The sequence below is a fragment of the Periplaneta americana genome, chromosome 8 (assembly GCF_040183065.1).
Source record: "Periplaneta americana isolate PAMFEO1 chromosome 8, P.americana_PAMFEO1_priV1, whole genome shotgun sequence".
NCBI lineage: Eukaryota > Metazoa > Arthropoda > Insecta > Blattodea > Blattidae > Periplaneta > Periplaneta americana.
In genome coordinates this window covers 132,350,792-132,362,862 of record NC_091124.1, presented here as the reverse complement: position 1 = coordinate 132,362,862, position 12,071 = coordinate 132,350,792, and the positions used below count along the sequence as shown (strand labels likewise).

Sequence of the window (12,071 nt, the reverse complement as noted above, 5' to 3'; positions counted from 1 at the left end):
TAACACTCTCATTTCACCCACCTCCATGTAAGTTTTTTGGTATGTCTTAGGATTCAATATTTTTGGGATTTTTCAGAGCTTCTTTTCCACACGGCAAAGACTCGATCAGGTGGTAAAAATGAGTGTCCTCGAACTGGGAAACAAAGATGTACTTCAGTCACATGTGGTGGGGATTCTTTGAATAGCCAGAAAGCAATGGCATGTATCATTTGTTTATTTTTATTCTGACCAGCACATCCGTCGGCAAAAAATCTGAGACTAGTTGTTGAGTTATCAATGTCCATCTTATTTAAGAAATCGGTGATGGCTGAAGAAACTTCTTCTGCCCCTCTACCTGCTTGCGTTTCATTCCAAATGTAAAATATAGGCTCTGTGGCTTCTATGTGTGTTACACACAAACTATAAAGAGCTATCTATCTGGCATAATACACCTCTCCAATGTTTAATTTTGACAATGGTTGAACCTGTTACAAATCAAATGCGAATGTCTTGCTATAATTAGGAATAAGCCTCATTAATTATGAAAGGATTTTGCCTTCAGTCTGTGTGATCCAAGTTCAGTCATTAGCTTATTCTTTTTATTCATGTCTGTGGCAATATTCTTTTCATTTCTGCTCTGTGCAGGCTGTTTACTGGAATAGAACAACATCGGAAACGTCCTACTCTATGTTGGCATGGCAGATCAAATTTCATTAGTTGAGTTGAGGATCGTTGTCTCGATACCTGTAATGCAAAGCAACAAAACTAAATGAATGAATGAATTATTAAGGAATTAATTAATTAAAAGCTAATACTTCAATTTTGTAAACAGAGTTATGTATTTTTAATCTCCTTTTATATGTTCAGGCCCTGCAATACCATATTACATTGTTCTTACCTGTTTTCATGTTCAATTTCTCTTATTGATTTTCTCTTTATCTGCTTCCTTGTTCCTCGATCTTTTTCTTCTCCAACTATAACACTAGAACTTTGCATCAGATGACCCATTGTTCTGATAGTGAAAGTACAGAAACTTCCACCGAACAAATTTACTTTACAATGAGAATGAAAAATATCTCGACAACGCATATAAATGAAAATAAAAATTATTAATTAAAGTGAACACTAACATTGTTGTATGATTCTGTTGATTGTTTGAATTTAAATTCTAGTTTAACATAGTTGCTACACTATTTCGTGTCGGAAGGAAAACATTAGTTTAGGGAGAAATGGACAAAATTCTGTTCACACTAGAGAACAAAATGCTATTCGGTCTGTCCACTACATTTCGAAGCTCTATTACAAAGTGTTAAAATGCGTTTTGTTGAAATCTGAATGCAGGAGCGTGTACGGCATGTTAAAAACTATACCATTTGATATCAAACTCAATTTTGTCCATGGGTGGACATTATGCGTTTTGAAGAGTTGCTCCTCAAATGGTACCTGTACATACAGCACAATATGAAGTTCCAAATACTACATAATACAGCTTAACGGATGACAATACCAGTCTCCCAATACAATGTGAATTGCAATATATGAAATATCTCAGATTAAATTTTATAATAATATAAACAAACCACGAACTAATCATAAAATACAATATTAAATTCACTACATGTACAACAAAATACAAGGTTATGAATTGATAAACAATATAACATCAAAAGGAAATGAACATTTAACTGTATTTATTTAGTGTAAATCAATATATTGGAAATTTCATTAATTTATTCATACGTATATAGGTTTGAATTTCAGTGTACTAGTTTATACATACAACATCATACATACTTTTAATAATTATAGCATGTAGACTTATATACATATCTATTTATTATATTATATTTTATGTATAATTTTAACATTTAACTTATTATATTCCAATGTATATCACTTCAACCTCTTCATATGCAACATATAATTAGATATTGTTACTACCATCTGATTATACCGTATTAGACGAAAATGTTAGGCTTATATAATGTAAGTGTTTGTGTTGGCTTCCGCAGATGGTGTACATGGTCTGTGGATAAGCTCCGGGGCTTCTACCGCGTTGTCTTGGTGTTGGTGGCTGACGTTTTGACCGCTGTGTTGTGGTCATCTTCAGAGCAGTTGGATAGGGAAATAGTCTGTGAGCTCTGAAGATGACCACAACACAGTGGTCGAAACGTTAGTCACCAACACCAAGACAACGCGGTAGAAGCCCAGAAGCTTATCCACAGACCTTATATAATGTAAGTTTAATAATTTGTTTTTAACATTAAATATTACCTTTGATGAGTCCTATAAACTACTATATTTTGAATCATCTCATTGATCATAGCTTTATAGTTGTGACTGTCATCCAGTGAGGAGGTCAGCTTCACTGTGAAGAATTGAACAAGGTGTTCAGTTTATTGTCATAATCCGAAGTGCCGCGAAGTGTACACATTCACTTGGGAGGTTGGTTCTAAATCAGTGGCGGCTTGTGAAAAGTGAAATTGGATGGTTGCATAATATTGGGTTGTAAAAAGCACATAAACGAAGAAAACCCCATGAAAGACACTATAAGCAGAAAATAACACAGAAATATCCTAATACACATACCTAAAAATTTGTATATCAGATGAATGTGCCTTTCTTTAGCTATAGCAAATTCAAGTCTGCTTCACAGGAAGCTTTACCTGAAAGCTAGATTTGCTCATTAACATTGTCCATTTACTATCAGTTCTGTAACATTTCGTTTTTTGTAACATAGTGGTGATATCATGCCTTACCAGCCACTTGAGCTGACAACATGCAAAGAAAGGATAGAAAAAAAAATTGATAAAAAATTACTTCACGTTCTTGTTGAATTCAGAAATGTCACGAATCACTTTCTTCTCCAGAGTTTGTGTGCACTCAATGTGGGTTTCTGGCTTCTTGTCAGCCCACTCGAGTTATATGTATAAAAAGGGAAAATTTGAGATGATGTTGGGTGAAGTTCATGGGTAGCTCAGTTTGTAAGAGCATTAGTGCATTTAGCCAAAGGTCCTGGGATCGATACCTGGCCCCAGAACAATTTTTCCCTTGAAATTATTCAAATCTGCTTCACAGGAAGCTTTACCTGAAAGCTAGATTTGTATAATATATACATTACGTTAACAGAAAACCACAATTTCAAGTCACACAGAGTTTGTGTGCACTCGATGTGGGTTTCTAGCTTCTTGTCAGTCCACTCGAGTTATGTGGACATAAAGAAAAAAGTTGAGGTGGTGTCAGTTGGAGTTTGTGGGTAGCTCAGTTGGTAAGAGCATTGGTGCATTCAGCCAAAGGTTCCAGTATCGATACCCTGCCCTGGAACAATTTTTCCCTTGTAATTATTCTAGTCTGCTTCACAGGGAGCTTTACCTGAAAGCTAGATTTGCTCATTAACATTGTCTATTTACTGTCAGTTCTGTAACATTTCGTTTTTTGCAACATAATGGTGATATCATGCCTTACCAGCCACTCGAGCTGACAACATGCAAAGAAAGGATAGAAAAAAATTTGATAAAAAATTACTTCACGTACTGTTTGTACTAAAGTAAATAATTAAATACATCCTTAATATTTCTGTTGAGAAATACATTTATTTATTAGTTTATATATGTATTTATATTTACTCATGTCCATTACCCTGTCATTACATCTGTTTCGAATATGTGGTGTCTACTGATTCCAACTGACTTTTGCAGTGCACAACTATGACTAGTGATATTAAAATCTATAAAGGCTCTATCGTACCAAAGTGGGAACATAAAATTTACTCTTAGCTGTTGGGTGAATTATAAATAAGTGATTCATAATTAAATCATTTATTAGATATTAAGTAATACGAACACTTTACACGAGGCAAACCTAAGTTAATTACGTTATCTGCTTGTAAATAAAGCCATTCTTCTTCTGTATTGCACAGTGGTATATGACAATTTAAGTTCGTGAAGCCAAAAGCTACTTTTCAATCAAACACACTGTAAGTTCACAAAGTCGGCCCTATTTCATTGTATTCTGCACTAATGTTTTCACTCTTAAAATAAAGAAGCACCATACTGCATGGTCGCTATCACTGTGATCTGCAAGAATTTGACAGTCTCCAGAAAAAAACTCAGCAAATTGATTTCATAGATACAGATTAGCAATGTTAAAGCACCTTCTGCATTTGCACAATCTGTTCAGTTGAAGGGCACATTCAGTTCATGGCATAATTTCTGACTCATCAGCTACTCTCAAGAAAAAAAAAAAACGTTACCAACACAATACCCTAGTGAAATCTGAATAAGCGAGAGAATGCCAAAGGCAATGGAGGAGGTATTATTAAGACTGCAGTTGAGTCTTATTCGCACTGTAGTGACACTTTCAACCATTCGATCTTCTAAACACTACAAGATTCATCTATGCTACTACAGTTTCGGTTCTCGAAAACATCTTCACATTTTGTTGTCATATCAGCAATTCCAAACATATTTACTACCAGTACAGATAACGACTGAAAAGAGCAAGAATTCATGAAAGTTAAGCACCCATGATAACGTTGAAAAATATTTTCCAAATTTTTGTAGGAGCAGCTCTGTCTAAGAGCCTTACATTAGGAACTTCAGTTGCTAGTATGTGTCTAACAGTATCTCTAATAGTAGGCACTAAATAGATGAATGGTGGAAAGGAGAGTTATTCTATACAAGCTGATACTAAGTATAATTTTATCCATATTTTTGAGCTCAATTTTAAGGGAATATGAGGGAATGGCATTTTTCTGACTATTTTAAGTTTATAGATAGAGCTATTCAACACACCTATTCTCATTGATTAACTTTACAACTTCTATACTGTGTTAACTTTTTAGGAAATTACCTGGCTGACTAGTTTCGAAGTGTTTTGGGCAATGAACAACACTTCGAAACTACTGGGTGTTCAGTTCAAAATGTGTCATGGCTCGCTGTATGTCGTCATGTGGCTATCCGATGAGCCTAGAGAATTCAATCTTCCTACACTTCCGCAGAGGCGTATTACCTAAATGCGAGAGAAGTTGCCTAGCAAGTACGGCGTTCATTCTGAAGATTACTTACCGATACGTACGGTAACACCAATAGTGGCAAGAATGTGAACTGTTTGAAAACACGTACTGAAGTGAGTTTTTTTTCTTACGTCGGGATATGGGGAGAGGGTTAAGACGATTACTTACGTATTTCTTAACATTAACTTCGATGGTCAACATGGCACGGAGCATTTGATTTGTATTGTGGAATGTTGCCGTACGCAATCGATGATAACAAATATCCTGCGTACGACTTGCCCACGCAAAACACAGTTCGAAAGAGGTTATGGTAGCACACAGACTTTGCTACATCTGTTGCTACGACATTCAAGTTATACCGTACACGTTCTCAAGTTCAGATTATTGAATGCCTTGATTAATAGGCAACTTCTCTGACATAAAAGCTGAAACTCTCTTCAAATCGCTGACTCACAACAGTGACGTCATGACACACTTTGAAATGAACACTCAGTAGTCAGCCAGGTTAACACAGTAAAGAAGTTGTAAAGCTAATCAGTGATTATAAAAATGTTAAAAGTATATATAGGACAATGAAGACACCAATTCTTTTTGGAGGAATGAGCTCAGGGAGAGTTCTCCCACGTTATTGGCTACAAAGTAATCACTGCTTGAATGTGATGAAAAGTTGACTCAGTTTAGTGACAAACACAGGAAGAGGCTAGAATTTTTCTTCTTGCCGTAAATTCAAGAATGAGTCTATGGTCCACTCAACTTCCTTTAAAATTAAGTACTGATTATTTGTTATTGATCAGTGAGACCAAATTGTGCTGATTACATCTCTTTCTTTTATAAAGATCCAGAAAGTGTGGGAGTTATACCCCTGATATAACTGTAAGAACTATAAATAGCTACCTGAAAATAGACTTACGATACTTATAAATAAGAGGCTATGTTCTTCTAAGAAATTGACAGTAAACAGTGAGAATATTACTAAAAACTGCTTTTCAACATAGATATTAGGAAAATTGAGGCATATAGTGCGCAGAAAGAGTGCCTCTGCTGTTCCATACACATTCTGAAAGCACATTTCACGTGTGATGAAGACGTTGAATACAATGCTAAAAAGTGGCTGAAACAATAGAGACATTCCTGCTCTGCATCCGGAACCAAATCCTATGCTGTGACCTGTCTGTGAGTCCCTGAGTCACTATGTTGATAAGAATATCTGTATGCTGTGCATTCAGGTTCTAGGTCTCCTAATTTTTTCCTCAGGACTGGGTGCAGATAGAAACATACAATTGAGCTTAAAAGATGCGGACACTCTATGAATCCGTGACACAGATGGCAGTACTGTAAGGCACACAGAACTCAAGTGGCTGCAGCGAGAGTTAGAAGGTATTTCCGATACATAAAATGGCGACGTTCTCATTACAAGATCAATGTGTTATAATCCGGTTTCTCCACTTGCGTGATGTGAAACCCATCGACATTCATTGTCAGTTGAGTAAGACATGCAGTAATGGTGTCATGGATGAAACAGTTTAAAGGAGGTCGAATGTCTTGTGAAAACGAACCGAATGAGTCTCAGCCAGACTAACTACAGGATTGCATGATTGGAGCATCCATGATACCATCACTGCAAGTCTCACTTTACTGACGAATATCAATGGGTGTCACGCCACCAGATGATAACATGATGGTCTTGTAATGAGAATGTCGCTATGTTAAGTATCACAAACACCATCTAACTCTCTGCAATCGAGTTCTGTGCCCTGTACAGTGCTGCCATCTCTGTGTCACGCATTCACAAAGAATGCCGCATCTTTTAAGCTCAGTCGCAGGTTTCTGTCTGCTCCCGGCCCTGAGAAAAAAAATTAGGAGACTTTAAAATTTGAATGCAATTTGTACTGCCCATTCTCATTTTCTTCTAAAATATTTTCGACTTATGTGAGCTCATTTTCACGATTGGCCTATTGGGTACTTTAAATCCATTACATGTTCATAGTTAAATATAAATTTTAAAGGAGAATGTGGCATTAATGAGAATATCCACTTCCAGGAGGAAGCACTATCCATCGTCATATATCCAGAATAACAATAAGGAGAAGTTGCTGCTATGGTATACTGAAAACTTCAGGAGACACTATCACTTTGTGTATAAAGATCGGAAGCCTCTCTTCTTAGCTGCTGCAAATGAATGTGGGCTTCAGGTAATTTTATACACTCTCATCATGAATATATAATATGTAGGCTACAATATAACATTTAGTTGATCATTACGCCTATTCAGCTGTTTGAGAGCTATGTGTTAGATTATTTTGTTCTCCTGTCTCATTCCATTCCTTGACTTCAAACAACTAACAGGTGTATTATCATCTTGCGTTTTTATAATGTTCGTTTGCAGTGTTTTAAAATGTGTTTTTAACAGTTTAATTGCCTATTCCTGTCTATATAATATATCAAGGCATAAAGGGAGAGGTAGGGAAAGAAGAGAGAGATAAGGGATATACAGTAGAGCGTCTTGTTTAGGCACAGTGAAAACGTAAACAAAGTGCAGGTAATGTGTGTGGGGGGAGGGGGGGGAAGACGAGCCGCACAATAAACACGAGAGATGCACAAAGTTTTAGTTACAATATTTATGGCGGAGCATTAATTGAAATTATATTTTCCACAAATACATTAATTGCATAATGTTATCATATACAAATTTTAACAAACAAGCAATTCTAACATTGAAATAATTCAATATAATGAATCAAATTTTGCTACTTACATGATGTTGTTTTCAAGCAGCATTTTTTACGGTCATGAATTTCATTTTCTGTATGACTAACATAATATCATTGTCTTCTGTGGCCGAATTAACAAAATTACAGTATATTGATCTGAACTGTATCTGAATAAATTGAACTTTGAGAAGGGATAATTACGTTTAGGAAGTAGTGTTGTCACTTCAGATCAGTACAGAAAATGAAATTCATGACCGTAAAAATGCTCCTTGAAAGCAACATCATATAAGTAGCAAAATTTGATTTGTTATATTGAATTATTTTAATATTACAATTTTATTGCTTGTTTGTTAAAATCTGTATAATTATGATAACGTTATGCAATTTGTGTTCTTTTGTTTTGTATGTTTTTGAAAGATATAATTTCATTTAATGCTCCATCATAAATGTTTTAACTAAAAGCTTGTGCATCCCTTGTGTTTATCGTACGGCTCGTCCTTCCCCCACACTTTACCTGCACTTTGTTTATGTTTTCACTGTGCCTAAATGAGATGCTCTACTATACCACCTTTATCCCTTGCCCCCTCTCTGTCTCTCTGTCTGTCTCTATCTCCATCTGTCTCTGTCCGTCTCTCTCTCTCTCCCCCTCCCTATCCCTCCCATCCCTCCCTCTCCTCCCCTCTCTCCTTGAAATTATATAAGTAAGCATTGAGCATTAATCGCACAACTAAATAGCATAGCTGCACTCTGCAAATTGAGGATTCAATCCTATCGAAGGTAGCTTTCAGTTTGATCTATAAGCCTATCCTGAAATAAGATGTTATTATGTCTTAGAAAAGTCATGATTGCTACGTTGTAAATCTCTTTCATTTTACCAATTCATTGCTGTTATTAACACTGATTAACCTTTACTGCTGAAAGCACTATGAGAGAAAATGCCAAATAAGTGAACAAAATTGAAAATACGCTCGCTGTATTAATATGTAATTTTCCGGAATGCATATGTAGTAGATAATGATGATTTGCGTGTTTTTCATTGCTTAAATCTGCAAGTGAGACCATCAGTATGGTTTAAAAACTACTCTTTGTATAAAAGAAGAGATACTTATTACTCGATAGGAAAATAGATGTGGTTTTTAAAACTGCTTTTTGTATAGAAAATAAGATACTTTGTGTGGAAAGAGGTAGAGCACCTATATTTATTTATATAAATTCGACACTGAAAATATATGAGCGATTAATATTATAGTTCGACCGTAGGTGAACACCATCACCATATTGTTTAAAATTGTGGAAAAAATCTTTGCCCTTCAGGAACATAAATAACAACTCTCTTATTCTCTGTATACTATCCAACAACCAGAGAAAACCCAGTGAAAAAATTTGTCGAACATTACGTCATTTACTACTGAAGCAAAAGATAAGAAGTAGGAGAAAAATAACAGTTCAAAAACATATGCCTTTCTGAATGCGTAACTTCCTATATGAAGAGATTTAAAGGCGGTATAATATCAATCAAATGTTATTAAAAGGGTAATGTGATAATGCATTATGTTTATACTATGTCAGATAAGATGCATGTGAGCTTGCTTGTGAAGTCAAATACAGTAAAAGCCTGAGATAGCATGGTTGTTGGAAGACGTACTTAACTCCTTCATTACAGCTGAACTGCGATATATGGGAAGTGATTATAGTCCATGTGTTAAGGAAATGACAAGTCACATGGAGATGGGTAAATTCGGTAACTCTATACATGAATTTAAATAATATAATACATTTTGTAATATAAACTGAACATTCACCAGTTATGCAGTTTATTCCATAAAACTTGTTGTTGTATTATTTTTAGCAATAGTTCACTTCACTGTTTAGACTATAAACTAACACTGATTGGTTCACTTTGCCTTTCCGACCAAGACATTACATTATTTAGATGAGGTGTCACTTCAGTAACATTTGGAATATTGTCTTTTTCTTCTACAGCATTTTCATCACTGCCATCTTCATAGTCGTTTTCTTCATTTTCACCACCATTTTCGTCTTTTATAACATTTATGATATTTTCACCCTCTAATTGTACCTTCTGGAATGCTGCATTCTCGCAACAAGTTTGCCTTTGTTTCTCCACTTTTTACATGGTCAATTATTTTAAGTTTTTGACTCATTGAATACTGTATGTTTTTCGTTTTTGCGACATTACTGCACTTAACATTTAATTATATTGAGACTCAGAACGTGTGACACAGACTAAAACACGGTACAGTAGAGCTTTCATTTTACAAGATTTGAGAAAACTAAAATAAAAACACATTAATGACTTTTTAAGGTACAAATTGTTCCCATTATGCCTCAAAATCTCCTGGAATGCAGTTTTATAACCCCGAAGAAAAGGTCATTGTCCACTAAGAGCTGTGCATATACCTGCTGATGCAGCACATTATACTGCAGAAGCGTTATACTGGTTTTTTTTTTAAGATTAATTCCACTAAATATATTGTATATTTTATGTTTTCATTGGGGGACATACTTTCCCTTGTTAAATACGAATTCGCGATAAATCAGACTGCGCTATATTGGGCTTTTACTGTAATATCAAGTTACCCCTGGACAACTCAGACCGCTGAGAATATCTCCTGCTTGGCATAGAGTATGTATTTTTTTTATCCAATGACGGTTATTTGACTTTGCATTAGTCACCCAAGCATCCCCATCTAGGAGCAACGTGCTAAAGCTGTAGTTCTTCCTGCTGCCATATGCATTGCACTCATGCACCATGGGAGGCACACACATAGTACTGCATTGTGGTGATAGTGATTAATGGAACAATGGTAGAATGCTGGTAAGAAAAACAAAAGTACCGGTACACCACAAAAACTTATCACCAAGGACTATCTTTGTTCACCACAGATTCCATTTGAACCTGCTGGAATTCTGACCTAGATTACTTATCATGGAAAGCCAATGCTGTAGCCGTTCAGCTAATAGTGCATTGAATATGTATTATAACAGTTATTACTTTCCACTTAATTTTTCTAAATAAAAAATAATCACACACACACTATCTCTTTCTCTCTCACTCATTCTCATGGTCACTGTCTATCAGTCTCTCTCTCTAAAAAAAAACAATAATATTGTACCACTGCAGATCTTATATTTCATTTCTTTAATTGTTTTCCATAGGTCTTACATCATTACATCAGCTGTAGCTCTAAGACATGGAACAAGTCAAAAGTTACACAAAAATATGCAATACATAGCAAATAGATAATTCAGTTTACAAGTATAGGCCTAAACAATTCATCAGTTGAGCACAAGGCAGAAAGTTGATTAATTCTGTTCTCAACCTTTACTCTTGGCCTTCACACGTGTCATCATCCTTATAGCTTCTTTTGTATAACAAAAATATGTTTAACTTCAGATGAGTTGCTTCAGAGTATTAATCCATATTTCACTGTAGAATGTAAGCATGCAAAGTATAACATTTTAAGGATGTTTATATCGCCAATAGAAGATAAGAATCTTAGTGCATAACAGGCAGAGCTCAATTTAGGAATAATATATTCTAGGCCTATATGTGTTTTCAGTTCAAATGATTCTCCAACTCCAAACCAACAGATTCTTTGAGATTACATTACATACCGATACTGTATTGTAGGAAAACTAAGCATTATTATGTGACTAAATTTATTATAAAGTGCTGGTTTATTTGCACTAAACTTTTCATTCATCAGATTTAACGCTGCATTAGAAGTACATATAAAGTGATCATAATGGGTCATTCCATGTCAATTCATCCAGACCATGTCTCCCATTGTGTCCAATTTTATTTTGCTCATACTTCGCATATGTGTTACATATTTCAGTGAATGGCTTCCTTTAAAATTGTATTGAAATCCGTAAAGTTGTTGAAGGAGAAAATAGTAATATTGTTATGAATGTAGTAGCATTTCAACAGTTGGAAAAATTACAAATAATGCCACAGTTTCCAATTCAATCATTGGATTTTTATTAAACTTGCTCTGTCACTGAGATTTATATTGAAGATTATAAAAATTGTACATTTAAATTGCTATTATGCTTTTACCTTTTTTTTAGGATTTTTTTTTGCGTTTATTGGAAATTATTTTTTTTCCAAACCTTAGAAAATGCTGAAAATTATGTGTAGTAATGAGAACACAGTAGATAAAAAATTATAATGGAAAAATTATAACTCACTTTTTGGCAGAGAAATGAATGCAGTTATACCCCTTTCACTCTTTATATGTACATATGCTCGCATGGTTAAAGTAATGTATAAATGTGAAGATTTTAACAGCTTAATGGAGTGCAACAAAAATTCTAATACAATATTAGTCCCAAATGAATAC

The 12,071-nt window shown here is 34.9% G+C and overlaps 1 protein-coding gene across 5 annotated transcripts in view; it reads left to right on the top strand.

Annotated features, from left to right (window-relative positions):
• Positions 1-12,071, top strand: part of lobo (lost boys) — a 782,641-nt gene that overhangs the window by 18,323 nt on the left and 752,247 nt on the right. For 4 of the 5 annotated variants that reach the window (XM_069833631.1, XM_069833630.1, XM_069833628.1 and 1 more), the window contains exon 2: positions 7,035-7,185. The exons of the other annotated variant lie outside the window; for it this stretch is intronic. In XM_069833631.1, coding sequence (XP_069689732.1) covers positions 7,035-7,185 — 151 coding nt within the window. The remainder of the gene's footprint in view (positions 1-7,034; positions 7,186-12,071) is intronic. 5 annotated transcript variants of the gene reach the window in all.